A 25048-nucleotide genomic window follows, 5' to 3' on the forward strand; every position below is an offset into this window, starting at 1 on the left:
ATGGAAAAGTAGCCAGTGTCAGCTTGTAGTCTCTGCTGTAAACCAGTTTATGCAAAATGAACTTCTATATTTTCAGCATATTATATATCTGCAGCTGCTTCATCACTTCCGGTTGTTTTTAACTGCACTGTGTGAAGTGGGTAAAGCAAAATAGTGTCTTGTACCCCTGTTAAAAAATATCAGAAGTTATATCTGCATTCTGAAATTTGTTTGGTTTCATTGTGACTGAACAGTCCATTTGTTTAATTTCTCTATAGGTTGAGGTGCTGTTCTCTGACAGATGAAGATTATAAAGATCTGGCTTCTGCTCTGAAAGAAAACCCATTACACCTGAGAGAACTGGACCTCAGTGAGAATAAACTAGGAGACTCTGGAATGGAAAAACTTTCTGATCTACTGAAGAACCTGCAGCACAAGCTGGAAAAACTACAGTAATTTTATGGAAATTTTACTAACTTAAAACAACAGAGCCCAGATTGCTGTGCATTAATAACTTAACATAACATGACTGATGATAGAGGTCTTTTACAGGACTTGCAAAACTTTTCATACATGTTACCCTGGATCACAAAACCAGTCATAAGTTAGATTTTTTTTTAGAAACTGAGATTTGTACATCAAAGAAAATCACTTTATTTTTGTCTAAATTCCATTCTTAGCATTACACATTACTAAACAAACATTTTGATAGATGCAATGCAATATAAGACTATAAGACAATATATTTTTAATTATAGGTAGTCATTATAGTTAATCAACATTGTCATTGTCATTGTTTTTTCTCTTTCTGTCTTCAGTCTTTATAATTGCAGTATTACAGAAAAACAGTGTAAGAGCCTGACTTCAGCTCTAAAATTAAACCCGTCACACCTGAGAGAACTGGACCTCAGTGGGAATGAAATAAAAAACAAAGGAGTGAATCTTTTATGTGACGTACTGAAGGATTCACACTGTAAACTGGAGACACTGAGGTGAGAAACATTCACCTTCAATCACATTCAATCAACATTCTTTAAACTAAGATTGCTCATTTCTATATCTAATGATGAAATAGTTGAGGATTTGTTTTACCACAACCTATTCACTAACTCTTTTCTGTTTGTCTTTCACTTTTTTTAGTCTGCATGACTGTGGCATCACAGATGTTTCTTCTTTAACTCAGTGTTTGATGAACACAAAAGCTCTGCAGTTTCTAAAAGAGCTTGATCTGAGTAAAAATAAGCTTGGAGATTCAAAGAAAGAGCTCAGTGAAATGATAAAAGTCTCAGACTGTAAACTGAGGTCAGTAAACAAACAGCATTTTCTTTGTGGTAATGAAACTATCATTAAGCTTTATTAAAACACAAGTAATTTAGCTAAGTTTTTTTTAAATCTGTATTTAATGCTGAAAGAAATCAGGGCTAATTAAGCTTCAGCAGCATATCCTCAATGTCTTGTTTTTTTCTGGACTCTAGTTGAGTTTTACTTTAGGATACTATATTCTTGTCATCTATTACATAAAATTGTACCAATCAGCATGTTTCACTTTTAAAGCGACTCAGTAGAAGTTAAAAGCTCTCAACCAAAAAAATGAACATATGTCATGTTTTAAATGTATTCTGTTTAAAACATTTAGAAATGTCTACTCAAAATAATGACTCTAAACTATATATATTTTTTGTGTAATATTTTACATGTACTTAAGCAAATGAAATGGAGCAACTACTTTGAAATGTCAAACTTCACACTAATAATTTTTCTCTCTTGATTCTTCCTTACAGACTAGGCAATGAAGAGGCTTCAAAACACACTGGTTTATGGAATTGGTTAACTTCCAGGTTTTAATCAGGTGAGATTCATCAAAATAAGACTCATTATAATATTGCATTTATGAGGAGAGATGAACATGAATTTGTAAAAACAAATGTGACTGAAAACCTACAGCATTATGAATTCAAAATCTGTTTGTTTGATATCAAATCTCAAGGCATAGTTTACCCTAAATGAAAATTCTGTTATCATTTCTTCACCCTTACTTGATTCAAACCTTTGAGGTTTTTTTCTTCAAAAATGTTGGAAACCTGTAACCATTGATCTCCGATAGCATTTGTTTTTCCTACTATGAAAATCAATGGTTAAAGGTTTTCTGCATTCATTCTTTAAATTATGCAAACTGCTATTCTTTTGTGTTCAACAGAAGAAACTCATAAAGATGTGCAAACGCTTGCCGTAGTGTAAATAAAGTGAGCAAATTTTCATTTCTGAGAAAACTATGCCTTTAATTTTGTTTAAAAAGTAAATATAATTACATGTATGCAGCTTGAAGAGGGTCAGACTTACAAAATAAATAATTCAGCAATAATAGAACCACAATTCTGTGTGTTACAGGTAGAATGAAACCGAACCAAGCCAGAGCTCAGGTGAGCCTGTCATCAGGAATAAGGGAAAAAAGTGGAGTCTAATAGAAGATACTAAAAACATGTATTTAATTCAAAATAATTGTTTTTTATACTTGTTCTCGTTTCTGCTTCTGCATGTCACAAATTCAGCTCTATATACAACTTTAAATGTATTTAAAAGCAGAATTCATCCAATTCCGGATTATTGAGTATGGCTTGAATTAAAATTGGGATATTTGTTTAATGCTCTAATAACATTTCTTCTATATAAAAAAAATGTAATTTACAGCTTTTAAATAAATAAAATTTACATTTTACAGATTTTGTACATTTGTTTTCATTTAAAATTCAAGATTAAAATGTAATAATTCCACCAAATGTTATTTTTAAATCACATTCATAGACCTTAGATTATTCATTTATTCATTTTCTTTTCGGTTTAGTCCCTTTATTAATTTGGGCTCACCACAGCGGAATGAACCGCCAACTTATCCAGCATATGTTTTACGCAGCGGATGCCCAGCTGCAACCCATACACTCGCATTCACACACAGATATTACGGACAATTGAGCTTACCCAATTTTCCTGTACCGCATGTCTTTGGACTTGTGGGGGAAACTGGAGCACTTGGAGGAAACCAACGCGGACATGGGGAGAACATGCAAACTCCACACAGAAACGCCAACTGACTCGGCTGAGGCTCGAACCAGGGACCTTCTTGCTGTGAGGTGTGACACCTGGCCTTAGATTTTGCAACAAAAATAAGTCACTGTACAATAAAACCAAGTTTCAGAATACAACATTTTCTTCTTTGTCCTACAACAGCTGAAAAAATAATAAAATGCTGTGGTCTACACATGATGTAATGGCAAAAGATCAGTGCAAACTTCTACGTCACTTTATAAAGATCAATGTAATTAAGAAAGTCACAATTTGTATTAATAATTATTATTAACTTGTACAATTTTGTATAGCTTACTAGCCTAGCTGAGTGGTGGCTTTCTAGAGTGTTATGATATAATTATTATGATATAGTCACCTTAGGTAGGATAAGGTTCTATCTGCGTTCTGAATGATTTTGAAATATTGAGCTTCAAAGTTTTTGCATTCCATATAGCAAACAGTATGTGTGTAACATTTCTTTTTTTAAATTAAAAAGTCAAATTGTAAACAATTTATAAAAAAACATCCAATAATGTAAATAAGCTGTCATTTAATAAGAATATGTCAATAACTCAATTTTAACAAAAATGTCAGATAGAACCTTATAATTCTAAGGTGACGATATATTGGAGCAGAGATCACTGTGGGGCCACTTCAATTTCAAAACCATTTAAGCTAGATAAAACATCAAGGGAAGGAAGCAGGGTTAAGCTTTGTTGAGATAAGGTGGGTAGATTGGCAGTCTATGAATTAATGGAAAACTTGATGGAAGAAAATGAGAGTGAAGAACTGAATGAAAAGGAGAAACATGTCAAGACTGAAGAAAACTAATACATGTGCTGAAATGAAGGATTTTTTTCAAGAGAAACCAGAGGACAAACTAGGTTTTGAACTGCTTTATTTGTCAATGCAAACACACTAAAGTGTAAATAATGTGTAAACTTCAATTATTTACATCATTTGTGCTTGTTGTGCAGTAAATGAATTGCATGCAGTCATTCCAACATGGCTGTATACAAATAAATCATTTTAATAATTGAAAAATTGATGTAAAACCCATCAGGAGTAATGAAGCATGACAAACGAAAAACAAATTGCAAGAATTGATGAACAATAAACATCCTTCCAAGTTGCATCTAAAGCAAAATCTTTGTCTATAGGGTGGTTTTTCTTTGTCTATAAAAGGTTTTTATCACAGACTCATTCACTGAACGCAGCTGCTGTTTTGACATTTTATATATATATATATAACTATATTTCTTTTAAGCATATTGTGTTGAACTCAATTATATTTTTCATTAATATTACTATGAAAAAAACTGCTTTCTACTACTGTAGATTAGGATTTACTCTGGGTCTTGAATTGGTTTACTTGTTTGGGAAACCAAACCCTGGATGTCATATTTTATTTTCCAACATAGAAGTTTGTCCATTCACTCTCCTGTCCAGTGGGCGGCGGTATAAAAACCCTTCGGCGAAATCCCATTCCCAAAACCGAAACCGACTTACATGGTTGTTGCTAGAGCGGATACGTTTGCGGCCGGAAGTTAACGAGAAATATTTCTATTATTTATTAAATTTCTCATTTATTGTATTTTATTAACGTCTACCCCCACCCCAACCCTAAACCCAACCGTCACAGTAATGTAAAAACAGTTGTTGTACCGAGTATTAGTTATGTTATCTATTAAATTACCCAATAAAATGTATTTTTTTAACGCCTACTCCCAACTCAACCCTAAACCCAACCATCACAGTACTGTAAAAATATTAATTATTGTTATACATTGTCATTAAAAAATGCTGCTTTATTAATGTGCATATCGCACTTCCGGCCGGCCGCATATCCGATCAACGTTAGACTGTGGTGGCGTAGATGCGTTAAGACCTTGCTAATTCAATTTTTTAACATATAAATTTACAGATATCGATTTAACATGGTGCATAGATTCGCAATCCATCTACAGCCAGTCGGACTTACGTTCTGCTGGAAACATGTTTGAGTTTGGACGTATTTTCTTCGTAATTAACAAAACTGCTGGTAAGAACGACTGTTTTCTCGAAGACGGTGGTAAAGGTCGTTAAATAGGCCTATCGTCAACGCGTAATCTGCATTTTTCATATGGGAAATGATTCAACTAATATAAAAGATGTGAAAATATGAAAATAATAATAAACTGCAGTAACTGAGTTCACTTTACCAACACAATGTTTTGTTAAAATGTCTCGTTATTTAAGAGTTTGTTTTTCGAGCCCAGTGTTAGTTAAACCTACAAAGTCATGTGAAACGACGAAGACCATTAAATTACAATGTTTGTTCTGGAACTCTACGCGATTTGTTGTTCAATAAAAATATTTTCTTACCTGCATTTATTCTCCTCCTCAGGCGAGCTCAGATTGAACTGGTGAAGGTTTACACAAGCCAGCGTTAATCTTCAGTATGTCAGAGATGGAAGGGGCCTCTCCTGAGATGAGTCTCCCAGAGAAACACCGGTCAGAGAATTAGTTGTCTCTTACAAAACCTTAAGCTTTGTTTGTCGAATGGTTTGTTAAAATGTTTACCAAAACAGCTTAACATATACTGTATGAACGCCGAATATACAGTATGAGCAATTGCATATACACAGCAAATAGACACAGCTAATATTTGAGCATTGTTTCAGTGCTTGAAACTTGTACACAAAGTATACTAAAATAAAGATATAAACAAGTAAAAAAAACAATAACAACAACAACAACAACAACAAAAAACGGATATCTACTCATGTGCAGTATGTAGATACTGCTATCAAACACTGTTTACCTGGTCAGTTTAATGGTGAAGGAATTGATCGAGTAGGCCTATTGATGGAAGGTTTGCAAAGAAGGTTCATGCTAACTTGTAAAAGTATTTTGTTGTATTTTTAAAATGCAAAAATACAGTATTTTGTTGTGATACATATTTAAGCTACTGCATTTTGTAGTGTGTTGATACCATACACCTAAAATTGAAGTGTTTGTTTTTTTATTATAAATTACATTTCCCTTCATTCTTTGTGTCATCAGTGTGAGATCAGGTTCACATGCACCCAGCTCTGTGTCTATGAAGAGTGATTGGTCAATGGAAAAACCACCAGACCTGACAAGTGAGGGGAAACCTGCATCTACCACAAGGTATTTCATGTGGTTTTTATTTTAGACTTTATCTGTTTTCTAACTGTGAAATAAGAACACAAATGTCTCTTGCTATATTAAACTCTAGAGTTTGATTCTAGTGAAGCATTTATACAGGCAGCCACAAGGGGTCTAAATTCACCAGTTCACCACAGGAAAACAGATCAGTCAACCTAACAGGAATATGTAATTTCTTTTATCTGTGGTCATAGTTTGACAAATGCACAACTGTACATGCATTTAATGATCATTTACAACATTAAACATCTCTTCACATGTTTCCAGCTTTTTGTCTCTGAAGAGTGACTGGTCGATGGAAAAACCACCAGACCTGACCTGTAAAAGAAAACTCATGTCTACCAAAAGGTATTTTATGATGTGTCTTGTTTTTGGTCTCCAGGGCTCCCACAGATCACAGATGTTGTCAAATATCATGGAATATTAAAAGGGATTTTCCAGACATTTAATTTTTTTCTATATTTGTTGTTGATTTTTATATGCATATTAAATTCACTCTAAATTCCAGTGCAGATTTTTGTACGTTAGCACCCTGGGATTATACAGAAAAAAATATACATTTCCCTTGTTATTCTTTCTTTGCTCTAAATACAGTAGCTGTGCTGTCTTGTTAGTTAAATTGGGTTTTTGCTAAATGTTTGTGAATTAATTAAAGCTTGCAAAATTAAGTTTGCTGCCTGCTTTTCTGTACATTATAGGTCATGGAAATTCTAAATTAAGAAGCTCATGTAGATGGAGTTAGAAAATTATAAAAGCTGGAATTCTGTAATAACTTGCTTGCAAAAAAAACCCCCAAAAAAAAAACCTTTATTTATAATTATATCGAGATTCATGTTATGTCATAATTGGATTTGTTAAAGAGCCTCTATTGTGGGTTTTCAAAAATGAGCTTCCATGTAGTGTGTAACACAGATCTAAGTGAAGTGAAATATCCAGCTAAGGCTTAAGGGCCCTATCATACACCCGGCGCAGTGGGGCGCAAGACGTGGCGCAGTAGTCTTTTGGTAGTTTCAGCTTGGCGCAAGAGTCGTTTTGAGGCGTTGCGCTACACTGTTTAAATAGCAAATGCATTAGCGCTTATTTGTGCGCTCATAGGCGTTCTGGTCTAAAAAGGAAGGCGTTCTGAGGCGGACCGCTGGCGAGTCGCTATTTTAAGAATCTATAATAGATTTTTCATTAGACCAAAACAAACCCGGTCTAAACTCTGGCGCAGAGTTGCGCCTCGCTTACACACTGCTTAATACGCACAAGAGAGCAATATGCAAATAGCTTTACATATGAAAAAATGTAAATATTAAGGATATATATTGGATATAATAAGAATAGACATAGAATATAAATATAAAGGATTAAAATATTACAAAACATTATTTTCTAGCCTACATAAATATGAAAAATCACTGCTTTTATGTCTTCTTCATCTCGGGAGGCTTTTTCAGTTCATTCATAACAATTTGCTTTTGTATAATGTTATTATTATTATTAGCAGTATTATTTATTATATCCATATTTATATTTGTTTTATTAAAAACAAGCTTAGGTTTGCCCACCTGTCAGGTTTTAGACCATATGGGGCAAAGCATGTGTTTTAGGATATAACTCCGGTTTTTGAGCACATTTTGCTATTATTATTCTTTTATTCGTTTGCTGGAAATTAGAACTGAATTTAGAAATAGTTTTGAAACGAATATTTGCGCTTAACAAACAAAAGTATTTATTTAGACTAATTGATGTCTGTGCGTAAAGGTTTCCCTATCCAAGAGTGAAAGTGATCCATTATCTCTCATTCTCACGCAGTAGATGCTCTGTTTAACAGTTTTCTGTTAAAAAACTTTTAACTGTTAACTGTTTGCTTGTGAAATGCTAATTTTTTCCACTTAGACTCACTTTGAGTCCTGTAAATAGCGAATGCGCTCTTGGCGCAACGCAGCTGACTCTTAAAGGTAAAGGAAGATGAGACTCTAATTGGTTTATTCTCAAATCAAACCTACAACTCATTAAGAAAATGAACTCAACACTTTTAGAACATGCGCCGCGGCGCAAGGCAGATTTCCCGTCGTAAAATTATCAAAAACACGTTCTGACACGCCCTGAAAGCGTTTGCGCCCTGGGTTTTGCGCTCTGCGCATGGACCGTCAAAAAAAAGAGCACTATATCTGAAAGTGGACAGTTTTTAAAACTTTTGATTCATCTAAAAAGAGTCTACTCATAGTAGTTAGAATTAATCGTCTTCATAACGAGTCTTTAGCCGTTTCGGCTTGACGTAACTACGAAACATAATTGTTATGGGCGCAAACCCAGAAAAATTTAAACCTGCGCCCCGTCCACTAAAACAACCGCGAAGACAAACAGATCTTTGGGCAAAGTACAGGTAAGCCCTAAGAACATATAACACTTCACGCAAGGGGTGCCATAGCAATAATTGCAAATAGAAATGATCTAAATCAGGGGTTTTCAAACTGTGAGTCGCGACCCACTAATGAGTCGCACAGTGAACAAAGGTGGGTTGCACAACGTCACATAGCTGCAGCTATTTACATTGCGGTGAATCAAAACCAGTATGATTGACGGCAATAACTCGAAAACCTCTTATTCTAAAAATATCTAAAGTGTGTTTACTACAAAAAGACAAAGCTGGTTATGTTTCACCGCTGTCTTTTTCTTTATTTTTTTTCGCTCAGCATTACAACCACGGCTATGTTTGAGGCCTTGCAATCTGCGTTTAGCCGGGAGAGCTCACGCAGAGCGGAGCTCTATGTAAGGGACCGTCGGAAAAGTGCTTTTTTTTTTTTTTGCTCCTTGATGCGTGCTTTATTTTAAACACAACTAATTTTCTCTTAAATGACTATGACGGTCACGGGGTTATCGCGCGGGGCCGTCGGCCGGGGGCTTAACAAACCACGCTGGGCATTTGTCTAGCACTGGGCATTTGTCTAGCGCTGATCGCTGTCGACCAATCGCAACAGGCTGTCATCGGTCCAATCAGCGCTGATTTGCTTCGCGCTAAAGAGGTGTTTGGGAACAAATGAATCAATTAACGATTCATATGGGAGTCGCTGGGATAATGGGGTAAAAATAAATGCATATTATAAGACCATGAAAGTGTTTTTTGACCTTGCATGCATATCAGTATGTTGTTGGAGATCAATATAACCGAAATATGACCCTTTTTCATGTATAATATGAACTCTTTAAAATATGTTAACAGGCTTTTATCTGAGACACAAGATTTCCAGGCTCACAAAAACCACAAGAATTTTACAGACAATCTTCAAGAGATTTTCAAGGTTTGAGATTGACACTTTTTTGAAAATTACATTTCTGGTTTATTTGTACAGTTTTCGTTTTATTTATCAAAAAATGTTAAATAAAAATTAATTATAATTATTTTTGTAATTATAAAATTGTTTAATTTTAATAATAATTAAAAATGTAATACAATTTTAAGCAATATTGTTGGATCTATATTTTTATGTACAACCCCAAATCAGAAAAGTTGGCACATTATGGAAAATGCAAATAAAAATAAGTAGTGGTGTCTTAACTTTGACTTTTATTGTACTGCAGACAATACAACAAAAATATTTAACTTGCTCCTTATGATTTTTATAGTTTAAAAGTAATGAATTTATCATTCTAAATGTTCAATTTAATAAAAGAATACTAACTTTTATTTTACAACTATTTTCTTGTACTGCAGACTATATTTATCTCAGTGTTTGCTTGCTTGAGTAGTTGTGTAAGAGATAGATGTTTTGCAAGTTTTGTGAGAACATTTTGGCCAGAAAAACATGTTGCTCTCCATAAACTATATGGGTGATTCTATAGTTGCAGGTACATTTAATGACCAAAGCCATCTTTTTTCAGCGTTAAAAAATGTTTCATAGATCACAACATGTTACAATAAAATATTCTGTGTAAAAATTATCCTAAATTACCAAAACAAAATCATGATTGCTTAATTATCACGTAATCAAAATATTTTATTTAGATTTAAAAAAATATTTTCACCAATATTTTAAAGAATCGATACTGTAAATACTGTTTCTACGTTTTAAAAGTAAAACTGAATATTTCATTAATTACACATTGGACAATTAAAAAATATTTTAATCCTAATTTCATTAGTGTCATGTGAGCATTTATAGGAAGTAGAATGTTTGGCTAAAAAGTTACTACAATTTATCAACTACCCATAAAGATTTTTCATGCTACAATTTATTATGATTTTTTACGTATTACTAAATTCATCCATTACAGAGTTGACAAACAATATATATAAAAAACATTTTATTCCCTAAAAGTAAAACATGAATGAAAAATGAATATAATAATATTTACAACTGAAGTGTTTTCTTAATGCTGGAATTTCCAACTTCGGGATGATACCTTGATAAATATCAACATTCCATAACAAATTCCATATTATGTGATGTAAAAATAATCTTGATATTATTATTAATTATTATTTAATGCACCAGAGCCAATGTGGACATTATTACTTTTTTAAACTAATATAAACTCATTTTTTGAATAGCACATTTTTGCATATTAGCCTACTTGTTAGTGTTAAATAGCTAATACATTACCATTTATAGCCCTTAAAAACATTTTAAGCATTTATTTCATATTTAACATGCTTTAATCGACCTGATCGCTAAAGCATCTTGAATTCTCAATAGTCATTATTGAATCCTGAATTTTCAATATTTCACTGCTGTTAAGCACAATAGTTAACAGTAACAGTTTAACACATCTAGAGTGTATGTTTTTGACATTTTTTCCTTGTCAGCTAAAAAGTCCAATAACTGAAGGAGATCACATATAATAATTTGAGAGGTGTAAAGTGAAAAAAAGGACAACTCTTCAATCGACAGCACTTTACACGGCTGTGTTATTTAATTAATGGAATCAGTGATATTGATATTAGCTTAGTTATTAAACATTCAATATTGTTTATAGCATGTGACAGCAAAGTGAAAGCAAGATTATGTGTGGATATGTATCGAAATATTGATATTTTCGACACAAACTGCAAGAAAACCAGGCCCAATACATCTCCCGATTATCCTACACGGTACAGCTGAACTGTTTGCTTTCTTTAAGACTTTCTATTGTATGAGTTACGATTGCATGAAATGATAGAAAGGGAAGTGCGTTTTGTAATGTGCACAGAAATCTGTGCTCTATGCTGAATTTGGTTCTTTTTCATTAAATGCAGCTTGAATAGTTTAAAATTAATAAAACTGAATACTTTAATCAAGATTGTAAATGAACCTGCATGCCATGTTTTTAAAGCTTAAGGTCACATTGTAGCTATGCTGCTTTCTCGGTTATTCTCAGACTACCATTCTGTGGTAATTTTTTGGACTTGAGTTTAAGCCGACAAAAGACTTTAGCTGTGTTGGCTTCTGGTTTCATGGCACACTAAACTTAACTGAACTCTTCCCGAAAAGAAAAGAAAAGAAAGAAAAGTAATGAAGATGGCAGTGTTTGGCTGTGCTGTTATCCCATCTTCCCATCTGCTCGCTGGATCTGAAGAGTAGCTGTCCTGAGCTGGAACAAGGCTTGGGACTAACCATGGTAGACTGTATTTACTGGGCCACTGGGGTGGTTTTTGGTGGGCCATTTGGTTATCCTGCGTATTTAACGCAAGTTGAGGTGTCTCCTTGGAGTGTGGGGCTGTTCTATCATCATTTTGATGATGATCTGTTGGTTTTTAATGTATGAGTCTCAGGAAGGAATTAATTGTTTCTGGAAGAAAACTTTGTTTAAACCATTTGTTCAGGTGTTAACTTGGATGTTGACTGGGCCTTGTTCTTGATACAATTATCACGTGTGCGTGAATTGATACTCTAAACAGCAACAAAGGCAATGCATAGTCTTGGAAGACTCTGTGGCGACTTTGTCCCAAAATTATGTGGTGTTGATTTGTTGTTGTGATCAAAGGGACGCATAGTGTTAAATTCTTTTGCCAAATGTGTACACCGTTATTACAATATTGTACTCCAAAATCTCTATGTACCTTTTAGCAATAATGGTGTCATCACGGAAGTCCAATTTATCTTTGCTAAGGGCACTGACACAACATACCACGACAGACCCTGGCTTTTAAACTTGTTGCTAGTAACAGTCTGTATGATCCTTTTCTTCGTTGGTCCAGAGCACACGGTGTCCATTTCTTCCAAAAAATAAAACATAAATAAAAATTACCTGAAAAGTGATTCATCTGACCACAGTACACGTTTTCACTGTGATGCTTCATCCCAGATGCCTCTGAGCTGAGAGAAGTCGACAGCACTTCTGGACACTGTTTACATAGCTTTCTTTTGGCACAGTACAGCTTTAACTGGCATTTGTGGATGTAACTACATATTGTGGTACTTGACAAAGGTTTGCCAAAGTAGTTCTGAGCCCCTCTGGTGATTTTGCCTATAGATGAATGATGATTCTTGATGCAGTGCTGGCTGCAGGATTGGAGATCCTAGTTGTTCAGCTTGGCCTTGTGACCTTGTCCTTTATGCCCTGAAATTCCTCCATATTTCTTGAATCTTTTAATTATGTTACGCACTGTTGAAGTGTATCCAAATGTGAAATATCCAAATGTCTTCCGATCTTTCTTTGAGAAACATTTTCTCATGTATTTGTTGCCAAACTGGTGATCCTCTATCCATCTTTGCTCCTAAAGGACCAGACCTTTCTTGGATGCTGCTTTTGTACCAAATCATAATTACAATCACCTGTTGACATCGCCTGTTTCAAATCACATCACTATTTAACCATTTTACATGATTATCAGTCCTAAACAGCTTCTGTCCCAACGTTTTTTGTAAAAATGTGTTGCAAGAACCTAATTTAAAATACATGTTATTTTTAAAAAAACAAATAAGTTAAATTTGGAAATCAATACTTTTTTATTTGCATTTCCATACTGTCCTAACTTTTTGTCATTTGGGGTTGTAGATGTACACTTTTTGTTACAAATTTGTCTATTTCTTTGCTTTGTAGAATCTGGAAAGCCAAATAATCTCATTCCTTACCAACGAGTTTGAAATGTTTAAAAAAATATTACTAAGAGTAAACACAAATAATTTTGTAAAGGATTTTAATGAGAACAGATGCAGCATCAGAGAAGCAGCTCTTGATCTCACACTCTACTTCCTGAGAGAAATGAAGCAAGATGAAGCTGCAGATACTCTAGAAGGTGAGAGACTCACTGTCGTAATGTCAATTATAAAATGTCAAAGAGAACAATGAAAATTGACACTATATTCCTCTGTGTGTAGATGAGCTGTTCTTCATTCATCAGCTGAAATGTGGCCTACAGAAGAAGTATCAGTGTGTGTTTGAAGGAATTGCACAGCAAGGAGACTCCACACTCCTGAAGAACATCTACACAGATCTCTATATCACTCAGGGTGGCAGTGAACAGGTCAATACTAAACATGAGGTCAGACAGATTGAAGTTACTTCTAGACACCATGAAGCTCAAGAGATACAGGTTGAATGCAGACATTTGTTTGAAGCGTCTGAACAAGACAAGCAGATCAGAACTGTACTGACAAAAGGAGTCGCTGGCATCGGGAAATCAGTCTCTGTGCAAAAGTTTGTTCTGGATTGGGCTGAAGGAAAGGAAAATCAAGAGATCAGCTTCATATTTCCTCTTCCATTCAGAGAGATGAACTTAAAGGAGAAAGAAACACTCAGTTTGATGGAGCTTATAACTCAGTTTTTCCCAGAAACAAAAGGACTGAACCTTACAAGAAGGAATCGATTCAAAGTCCTGTTCATCCTTGATGGATTGGATGAATGTCGTCTTCCTCTGAACTTTGCTGGTAATGAGACGTGTTGTGATGTTTCGTCACCAGTCTCTCTGGATGTTCTCCTGACGAATCTCATCAAGGGAAATCTGCTTCCTTCTGCTCTCATCTGGATCACCAGCAGACCAGCAGCTGCCAGTAAGATTCCTCCTGACTGTATCGACAGAGTGACAGAAGTTAGAGGATTCAATGATGAACAAAAGGTCGAGTACTTCAGAAAAAGACTCACAGATGAGAATCAGGCCAAAGAAATCATTGATCATGTTAAACAATCAAAGAGTCTCTTCATCATGTGCCACATCCCAGTCTTCTGCTGGATTTCAGCCACTGTTCTCCAGAACTTTTTACAGGAGAAGAGAAATAATGATGTGAAACACAATCAGGCTGATTCCAAAACACTGCAGGAATCAAACACTGAAGACACTCCCAAGACTCTGACACAGATGTACACACACTTTCTGCGCTTTCAGATCCAGCAGAGCAGACGAAAGTATGATGGAGAAAACACACCAGATGTGTCCTGGGATAAAGACGCCATCCTTTCACTGGGGAAACTGGCATTTCAGCAGCTGCTAAACAGCAACCTGATCTTCTATGACACAGACCTGGAAGCCTGTGGTATTGACGTCTATAAGGCCTCAGTTTACTCAGGCATGTGTACCCAGATCTTTAAGAAGGAAACAGGGATTGTTCTTGGTACCATGTACTGCTTTGTTCACTTGAGCGTTCAAGAGTTTATTGCAGCCCTTTATGCACATCTGATTCTAGACATCAACAAGAAAAGTGTGTTTGATCAAGACTCTAGAAACAGAAATGAGTCCATGATTGATTTGCTGAAGACTGCAGTGGACAAGGCACTTGAGAGTGACAATGGACACCTGGACCTTTTCCTTCGCTTTCTTCTTGGTCTGTCTCTCCAGTCAAATCGGCGACTCTTACGAGGTCTGTTTGCACAGCACGACCACAATAACAAATGGAACATATGGAGCATATGGAAAATATTTCAGTACTTCTTTAGAACAGCAGATCAGCAGCAAGACCACAATGACCTTAGCAAAGAGGAAATAGTTCAGTACCTCAAGCAGAAGTTTGAAGCGAATCTTTCTCCAGAGAGATCCATCAATCTGTTCTACTGTCTGAATGAACTGAACGACCAAACTCTGGTGAAAGAAATTCAGACTCGCCTTAGTAAAGGAAGTCTCTCATCTGCTGATCTTTCACCTGCCCAGTGGTCTGCTTTGGCCTTTGTGTTGTTGACATCAGAGGAGGAGATGGAGGAGTTTGAGCTCCAGAAATTCAAGAAATCAGACGAGTGTCTCATCAGACTATCAGCAGTCATCAAAACCTCCAAAAGAGCTCTGTAAGTCAGTCAATTTAAATGCAAATTTTCATTTACCTAGTTAAAACCTAACAGACAAATGCTTTTCAGCTTTGGCTAAAGTTCTTTGATCAGATAGCAGTCTTAAAGACCAGGGTCCTCATGTAAATGTGCGTACGCAGTAAAAAAATCAGATGTATGAAACACTGCATACGCCGAATCACACGCATATTCTCTTTGTACATCCGCATGAACGTGATACTGAGCGCAACATGCACGAGCACAAAACCCCTCCCTGTCTCCTCCCCCTTATGAATATGCTAATGAGTCTACTTTGGCTAAACTCAAACGAAAAAGCAATGGTAAAAGCAAGCAAAAAGAGAAACTTTGAACTGAATGTGAATTGAAGGTGCTCCTTTCGGAGGTAGACCAGAGGAAAATGGTGTTATTTGCAAGTTTGTCCTCCGAAATTAATAACAAAAGAAAAAAAAAAATAGAGTGGGAGTGTTTAGCTAATGCCGTTAACACAGTTGGGTCTGAACATCACACTTAGTGGATTAAAAAAAGAAATAGTGCGGTGTAAAGATTTACACCGCAAGGTGCAAAGATCAGTGAAAAATTTGAAGTGGCTTTAACAACGTGTGGCATAGCTCATAAAATGCATGCCAACATGTTTTGACACGTTCGAGCATGAACTCGGTGGTTTGAATCTGGCATCTAATAAACTCATTCTTTTTTTCCCCCCGCTACATATCAGATTTTGCCTATACTCTTCATCACGAGGAAGACAAGTATGAATCATTAATAAGTCTGTGCATCATATTTTATTTGCACATTTAGTGAATGGAAATGTTTTTTATTCACGTATGCAAAATCATCCTAAGATTGTGTCTTTATAGCAATGTGCGTGCAGTAGTTAGCTCTGATTACATTGGGGAAAATGGCGACCGCTGCAAATTGCGCTTTAATGTTTGGCTGGTCAACTGCATGGTATGGAAACCTTATATACCTGCTAGACATGTGGATGAACCCGTCTCATACACCTGACATTGCACGGCTCAAAGACACTTTGTAGTGTGTAATTTAACACAACTGCCTCTAGGAGTCGCCAATGGAAATAAGACAGACACACACAAGAAATGCACGTACATCAGGCATGAAGCTGGCGTGGAGCTGCGCACATTCACACATTTATTTCATCGTTAGTAAATCCAAACATGAGCGTGAAACCTGACGTACACAAAGTTTTTGTGTGTACACAGCGTTGACACATAAGGCCCCAGGACAGGAGCAATGATAATCTACAGCAGGGGTGTCCAAACTTTTTGGGCCGAGGGCCAGATGCAAAACAAAAAAAAAAAAAAAACGTCCCGGGCCAAATTTTACATACATCACACAGATTCGCATATATATATATATATATATATATATATATATATATATATATATATATATATATATATATATATATATATATATATATATATATTAGGGGTGTAACGATACACAAAAGGCACGGTTCGGTTCACGGTTTTGGAGCCACGGTTCGGTACGGTTCGATTTCTGTTTGCTGTGGGGTTAGGGTTGATGTCATGCTAACAGCAATGCTAAGGGACAATTCACTTAATAACAAGAACATCTTACCTTTTTCTTTATTAACTTTGTCATCACATTTTTAGTACAGTCAGGATACCCGAGTAAACAACTAGAATTAAATAAATACCTCCAATATAGACTAGTCAGAAAAAAAAAACTATTCTCTTTAGTGCAGCCATCTTAACTAAGTAAACTAAAATTAAATAAATAACTGCAGTGTAGACTAGTGAAAGATCTTCTTCAAAAACACCATAATATCCACATTCTCCGATGAGAGGCTTGATCGCTGTGCTGACACAGACGCTCATTTTTGATAATATGGTTTCATTTAGATAGATAGGTTTCTGTTTAAATTAATGAAAAATATACATATACTGTGTTTGTAAAGTGTTTTACATGACATATTCACCAGTAAAATGCATTGCAGTTGTGTCTGAAACTAATGTTAGGGTTGTAGCCGGCTGTATGTTTGCCTCCCGATCTCTCTCTCTCTCTCTCTCTCTCTCCCGCTCCCTCTATGCTGGTCATTTATGTAGGTCCGCCTTCACGACAGCTGATGCCTGTCATTTCTGTAGGCCCGCCTTTTTGACAGCTGATTGGTCAGGAGACCGATCTATCATCATTTGGCGACGCAGCGCGGGAATGTAAGAAGCATGTCAGGAAGAGCGGGAGAGAGAGCGCTTTTTCCTTTGATCTCGTTTTTCGTGTATTTTTCTGACATGATTATTATTTTCGTTGTTTTTGCTTAACTTTCGTTTGGGTAAAATTATTTTGCATTACTTTTGCCCACTTTAAGAAATTTTGTGAGGTTTGTACATTTTTATTTCAATTGATTTGTATATTATTTTTTAGCTCCGACAATATAGCTGTATCTCCTCAAGTTCAGTCTTAGTGTAAGGTGGATAGGGAAAATGTCATACGATTTCTATTTTGCAAACGCGTAGAAAATGTATTGTTAAAGACATCAGGTAAGAGGTGAAGGTCATCTTTGTTTATTTTATTCAGTATAGGGAAGAATTGGCGCACGGCGCTGAAGACCTTTTTTTTCTTTTCATCAGTTTTAGCGAGGTAAGAGGGGTTATTCATGAGTTAGAATTGTTTTATTATATTTATTTCTTTTGTTTGTCTTCACTATCACCCCCTTGCTCGAGTTTAACAAATTTTTGTTTGATACTTTTGTTTGAATTTGTTACTTTATTATATTATTTTTATTAGTGTAAATATTTCTCTTTTTTGTATAATTGGGCATTATTCTGGTTTTACTTTTGTACATTAAATCACTTTTGTTGGCAGTTCTGTTGCTTACACCCTCACATTGTGAAATTACCACACTTTTTAAATGTTTTTCCTTACAAGTAAGGCTTTGTCTATGACACTAATTCTATTCCTGTACTCAACTGGAAAACCAAAATGTTTCCACACAGATGACTTAAATGTGTCTGGGGGATCTGCAATCTCAGTACTATGTGAAGCAGCCATCCTGCTTCCAGTAGTAACGAGTGTGATGCTTACTCAAGTCACATGACATGACATGCACTAATATACTAACTTTAGAATATAATATTTAGAACAAATCCTCATCATTACTAAAACAATTTAATAAAATATGATAATAAAGATGTGTTTAAATTGGTTCAATTAGTAAGAGACAAGTGACATCAACCTCAACAATGGGCAGCAGGGGGCGTGAGAGTACCGCGGTACGCCACGAGAGTTTCGCGATACGTATCGTGGTAGGTGTATCGCGATATTTCGGTTCGGTTTTAATATCGTATATGTATATACATATACATATGTGTGTGTGTGTGTGTGTGTGCGTGTATATGTGTGTGTGTGTGTGTGTGTGTATTATGGAATTATTTTAATTATTTCAACTGTGTTTCTAAAAAGACTTACGTTTTTAAAATCTTGAATCTTCTCAAGGCAAATTACAGTTGCAACACTCATCAGACACTCCTATACAAATTCTCCTTCAGTGAAGGGTTCGCTGTGCATAACTAGCCAGCGTAGAATTTTCTTGCTCTTTATTAGCATGAAAAAACTGCTGTTGTTGAGCTGATACAGCAGCTGCTAATTGTTTTACTTTCCGATCTAATTCGGCACCAGTGTAAAAGCTGAAGGCCTGATGTTTTGTTTCATAATGTCTTTTAATATTATATTATTTCATTACTGCAACTGATTCCTGGCAAATTAAACAGACACATATTCCGCTGACCTGTGTGTAGAAATATTCTTTGCCCCAACGTGACTAAAATTCCTGCTCTCACTGTTGAATTTCCTTTTTCTTGGTTGTACCATGGCTCGCCAAAACGTGATTATCAATTATGTTTCCTTTAGTTTGTTCGGTTCGTTTTGCTTCATTACAGGAACCGCTGCCTAATTGAAGGTGTCATAGCGACACCCGGGGGCCAGATTCTATTAATATTTATAAAAAGCCTTTATAAAAAGGCCGTAGTTTGGACACCCCTGATCTACAGGATTCAGGAGTAAAGCTGCTCTTCACTAGACTAAAGCTTAAAGGGTCACGAAACACCAAAACACATTTTTTGAGCTGTTGACAGTCACATATGTGTCCCACACTGCTAAAAACACTATTAGGACAAAGTGAAAAAAATTGGTTGTTTTTGCATTATTTCGAGCAAATTCGTTCTTCCAGTTTAAAACAAATTTTTTAAACTGCATCATGGCGATTAGATACTTGCATGTAGACTGGCTGTCTGTACCTGGGAGTACCTTGTGACGTATCTGAGTGTGCTGCATTCATTCATGAGTAATGCTTGGTTTAAACCAATCAGCGCTCTCTATTGTGTATGCGGTGCAACTTCATTAATAGCATGATAGCCTCCAAGACTGTTTTTACCTGTACAGTGTTCAGATGGCAGAGAGATGTTGTGTTGTGTTGCCAAAACAAGTGGAAGAAGAAGAATTGTTTGGAGATACGGGTCGTCAGTGTTGCTTTTATAATTTGCTGCAAGGAAGGTTTTATTTCATTTCCCGCTATGAGAGCGCAGCTGGACTCACGTGTGGATAACAGCACATGCGACGCATGACAAAAATACATGTCTAAGGAACATTGTTTACCCGAGAGCTTTTCTCATCTGGAAATGGTGAAATCTGAAATTGCTGCTCGTCTCTTTTTAAAAAAGACACGGCTCCAGTTGGTGTTGATTGTAATGTCTTAACAGATTTGGTAAGTAAGTGATCAATGGTCTTTGTTTATGTTTATTTAGATGGCGAAGTTAGTTCGTATCGTCAGCAGTACTCTTTCAGTGTTTAAAGACAGACCTTAGTCAAATGATTTCTAAGTTACTAAAGTTTACAGTTTGTTAATATCACTACAATATTATAGACTGAAAGATCTGCTGTAAATGCTGCTCTCTGAGTGTAAACATGTAAACACCGCAATCAAACTATTACCGACGTGTAGGATTTTCACCACATTTGTAACAGGAATAACACACATGCCTTTCTGATGCTACTTGCCGAGTGCATCTAAGTAACAAAGAAATGCAGAGTTTTTGAAAAGGGCCATGAAACCCCCCATTTCAGCAGGATGTTTTCACACCTCTAGTTTGGAAAAAGTCTGGAAAGTGGGTGTGTCTAGCTTTGTTTGGGTGGAAGTGTTGGGGGAAGAAAAATAGGCAGGGTTTGAATAAAAATGGGCAGGGTTTGAATAAAAATGGGAGTTGCCATTTGGGCACACGCTTCTGACCAGGTACAAACAAACACACGCAGGAGAGACAGTGTGTTTAATGATGGTGGGATGTTTGATACCACACGTCGTATAAGAAAAAAAGCCTCTGCATTTCTCTGTAACTCAGATGCACTCAGTAGGTCAGAAAGCCATGTGTGTGTGGACTATCCTGTCACAAATGCAGTGAAAATTCAACACGACGGTCGGCAAAAGTTTGCTTAGTGTTCACTTGTTCACACTCAGAGAGCAGCATTTACAGCGGACCTTTTAATATTGTAGTGATATTAACGTACTGTAAACTAAGTAACTTAAAAATCATTTTGACTAAGGTCTGTCTTTAAACACTGAAAGAGTACAGCTGACCATACAAACTGTAACTTTGCCATCAGAATGAACAAAGAAAGGGCGCTGATTGCATACACTTACCAAATCTGTAGACAGGACAATCACCACATACTGGAGCTGCGTCTTTTTTAAAGGAGACGAGCAGCAAATCCGGATCTCACCATAAATGAGAAATGCTTTTGAGTAAAAAATGTTTCAAATAAACGCATTTCTAGTTGTAATGTTTTTTAGATTTTACTAATATTATACATGTTATAGGAGCAGCACATTATATGACTCATTCAGCATCTCCTGTGTTCAATAATGTGGTCAGTATGCAGAAAGTGCTGTTTAACTGTCTTTATCAGTAAAATAATTTCTTATTGTCTTATCTGGAGATGGACTAATTGCAATTTCCTAGGCTGATTTCAGAATTTGTCTAAAAGTGTAACCTGCTGATATAGGTATTTGCAGATTCCGATTTTTTTCCCCCCTTAAGAATATCTGTATACTACCACTAATAATAATAATACATAAATAAATAAATAAATAAATAAATAAATAAATAAATACATCAGTCTTTCTCCCATACTGCATTTACACACAGTAACTAAAGAATAAATCATTTTCAAATGTCTTAACTACTGTCTTTACTAATTTCAGTCCAAAGATAATCATATGCTTTTAATATATTCTGTTAATATATTTTAATTAATAACTGTATAGATTTGTATTATTGTTTTATTGTTATGTTATCTTTTGTTCTGAACTTTTAAACTTCAGCACTACTAAAAATCTGATTAATTTTGATTGTTGATTTAGTTGCTTAAATGGTTCAGCTGTTCATCTTCAGTGTTGGTGTTTATTTTCAGGCTCAGTAAGTGTAATCTAACAGAGGAAAGCTGTTCAGCTCTTGCTTCAGTTCTCAGATCAGACTCCAGCAGTCTGAAGGATCTTGACCTGAGCAATAATAATCTGCAGGATTCAGGAGTGAAGCTGCTCTCTGATGGACTGAAGGACAACTGTAAATTGGAGAAACTCGGGTGAGGTTAAATTTGCAAATAATAGTTACGTATTTTTGTTTGCAGAAAACAACAACAACAACAACAAAATCCTGTTCCAGACTCTCAGATGTCTTGTAAATGTCTGTTCTGTATTTTTGTTTGAATATAAAATGAATTCCCTGTTCCAGACTATCAGACTGCAGTATCAGTGAAGAAGGTTATAAAGCTCTGGCTTCAGCTCTGAGATCAAACCCTTCACACCTGATAGAGCTGGATCTCAGAGGAAATGATCCTGGACAATCAGGAGTGAAGGAGCTCACTGATGCATTACTGGATACAAAGTGTAAAGCAAAACTGAGGTCAGATATGATGTGGAAAAAATCTAATAAATAGATGTATGCTTTTATCCAAACATTTTATTTAATAAATTCTGTTTAATCAAAGAAAACTAACCTGTTTTATAAGTAGTCAGGTTTAACATTTTATTAAAGCAAATTTTAATTCTTATCTTCTTATCTTATCTTAAATTCTTATCTGCAGGTTTTTGAGTTCTGCTGCTGATGAATTCTGTCAGTTTGTGACTGGAATTGTGGGTAAAAACCCATTACTCCTGAAAGAACTGAATCTGAGTGATCGTGAACTAGGAGACACACGAGTGAATCAACTCTCTGATCTACTGCAGGACAAACACTGTCAGATCAACACACTCATGTGAGTATATTGTGTGTTATAAACATTGACACGTTTTTAATAGACTATGTGCATGGATCATCATATCTAATGCAACTGAAAATCATCCTGTATAATTGTTGGTGTGACTATATTCAATTTCAAAAGGTTCCTTGAATGGCAATGACAGTAAAATAATCACAATAATCCGGTACATTAAATAGATTTACCGTAGAATGTCCTATTTAAGATGTTTATTCACTATAGCAGTCTCAAAGTACATGGCAGTACTCTGGCTTCAGGAGAGTAAGAATGAACCATGAACATTATTAAACTGAAACCTTATACTGTTTTAATTTACTGCCTTTATAAGTTAATGAAGATGCTCCTTGGCTGTCGTCACAGCTGTGCTTTGTTAATGCAGTTTTGACCCACCGATGTATGAGATTCAGGTCCCTTGTTTCCACACCCATCCCTATTCTACGATTAGTACCATTTGCTCAAGATGTGGTCATCTCAAATAGTGCAGAGACAACAACTGTTGACTTTTCTTTCTTATCATAAGTCAGCCCTTTTGGGAAATGAGCATCAACACAACATTTAGGGCCCTATCATACAGCCAGCGCAAGACGCAACGCAATTGTTGTTTGCTAGTTTCAGCTCAACGCAAGAGTCGTTTGGATGTTTTGCACCTTGCTGTTTAAACAGCAAATGCATTTGCGCTCATATGTGTGCCCATAGGTGTTCTGGTCTAAAAAGAGGCATGTTAAGGTGCATTGCTATTTTTAGGAACTAAAATACACTGTGTAATAGACCAGGTAAGAGCAGGTCTAAAGTCCAGCGCAGAGCGCGTTAGTTGTGCACCTTACTTAAACGTTGCTTAATACACACAGGGTGTACAGCAATACGCAAATATCTTGTGGAAAAAGAATTAAAAAGAAAAAGAATTAAAGGATTAAAATATTACACAAAATTATTATTTTCTAGCCAACATAAATATAAAAACCATTCTTTCATGCCTTCTTCATCTTGGGGGGCTTTTTCAGTTTATTCATGACAATTTGGTTTTGTATAATGTTATCACTATTAGCAGTATTATTTATTATATGCATATGTATATTTGTTTTTTTAAAAACAAGCTTAGATTTGTCCACCTGTCAGGTTTTAGACCATATGGGGCACAACATGTGTATTTTGATATAACTCAGGTTTTTGAACACACTTTGTTATTATTGTTCATTTATTCATTTGCTGGAAATTAGAACTGAACTTAGAAATAGTTTTGAAACAAATATTTTGCGCTTAATAAACTAAATTAATTATTTATAGGCCAATGGATGTCTGTGCGTACAAGACGTTTCCCTATCCCTTCCCTGAGGAGGCTCATCTCTCATTCTCGCACTGTAGATGCTCTGTTTAACTGTTTTCTTTCTTGTGAAGTGTTCAGTTTTTCCATTTACAAAGTCTGTCATGTAAATAGCAAATGCGCCATGGCACAACACAACTGATTCATAAAGGTAATCGGACATGAGACTCTAGGTTATTCTCAAAACACACCCATAACTCATTAAGAAAATAAGCTCAACCCTGTTAGAACATGCACCACTGCACAAAGCGGATTTCTTTGTCCTTAAAATAGCAAAAGTGGATTCGGACAGGCCCTTAATGCTTTTGCTCCTTGCGCTTTGCACGTTGCGCCTAGATCATCAAAATAGAGCCCTTAGAGTGGAAGTTGGGTCAAAGCAGACTCATTTCTTACAAGACCCAAGTGTTTATTCAGTTTTTCAAGCACAAAACAAGATGGAAAGATGTTTAAATATAAGTTTTGTAGTGGAGCACAATAAACTCACGGAAATACTGTAATAAAGTATGTCCGACGTGAGACCCACATTACCACTGATTTTGATAAAGGAATATTTTACAAGCAGCCAGTTTATAATGTCCTGATAGTTCACCAGGTACGTCCGTGGATGGCTTAGCGTAAATTAAAAGTCCGCTTTTATGGAGCCCATTCTGTAAGCAGTTCAGATTCACACTGTCATAGTTGTTTATTGAAGAAGATTCATACATAAACTGAAGAAGGTGTTCTTTTTTTTCTTTTAAAGGCTGAAGAATAACAGGATTACAGCAGAAGGTTGTGCTGACTTGATGTCCGCATTTAATTCAAACCCTTCACACCTGACAGAGCTCAATCTGAGTGTGAATGAACTAGGAGACTTAGGAGTAGAGAAGATCTGTCCACTGCTGGAAAATACACTGTGCAGATTGGAGAAATTAAAGTGTGTATTTTATTATGTCTGTCTACTTGACTACTTGAAGACTTTAATCTTACCTAAGATACTGTGATGAAGTTAGAATTTTAGAGTTTTTCAATGAGGCATTTGTTGCATGCTTAAAATATGAAAATTCA

The 25048-nt window shown here is 35.7% G+C and overlaps 3 protein-coding genes across 3 annotated transcripts in view; 2 read left to right on the forward strand and 1 right to left on the reverse strand.

The window, feature by feature from the left end:
• rnh1 (ribonuclease/angiogenin inhibitor 1) overlaps window positions 1-2695 on the forward strand; it is a 71526-nt gene extending 68831 nt beyond the window's left edge. Inside the window, exons 43-47 of the mRNA XM_087303307.1 lie at window positions 258-431; window positions 798-971; window positions 1120-1281; window positions 1761-1828; window positions 2368-2695. Coding sequence (XP_087159433.1) covers window positions 258-431; window positions 798-971; window positions 1120-1281; window positions 1761-1824 — 574 coding nt within the window. The 3' untranslated portion in view covers window positions 1825-1828; window positions 2368-2695. The remainder of the gene's footprint in view (window positions 1-257; window positions 432-797; window positions 972-1119; window positions 1282-1760; window positions 1829-2367) is intronic.
• The window catches only part of LOC147838394 (uncharacterized), a 900722-nt gene that overhangs the window by 292816 nt on the left and 582858 nt on the right, over window positions 1-25048 (reverse strand). The gene's annotated exons all lie outside the window — the stretch shown is intronic.
• Window positions 4880-25048, forward strand: part of LOC147831499 (NACHT, LRR and PYD domains-containing protein 3) — a 30467-nt gene continuing 10298 nt past the window's right edge. Inside the window, 11 exon segments of the mRNA XM_087303897.1 lie at window positions 4880-5083; window positions 5429-5535; window positions 6088-6195; window positions 6481-6561; window positions 9422-9500; window positions 13222-13417; window positions 13500-15393; window positions 21838-22008; window positions 22158-22328; window positions 22510-22680; window positions 24744-24917. Of these exon segments, the coding sequence (XP_087160023.1) occupies window positions 5483-5535; window positions 6088-6195; window positions 6481-6561; window positions 9422-9500; window positions 13222-13417; window positions 13500-15393; window positions 21838-22008; window positions 22158-22328; window positions 22510-22680; window positions 24744-24917 (3098 nt within the window). The 5' untranslated portion in view covers window positions 4880-5083; window positions 5429-5482.

This window comes from Danio rerio, chromosome 22 (assembly GCF_052040795.2).
Source record: "Danio rerio strain M-AB ecotype USA chromosome 22, GRCz13ab, whole genome shotgun sequence".
Taxonomy (NCBI): Eukaryota; Metazoa; Chordata; class Actinopteri; order Cypriniformes; family Danionidae; genus Danio; species Danio rerio.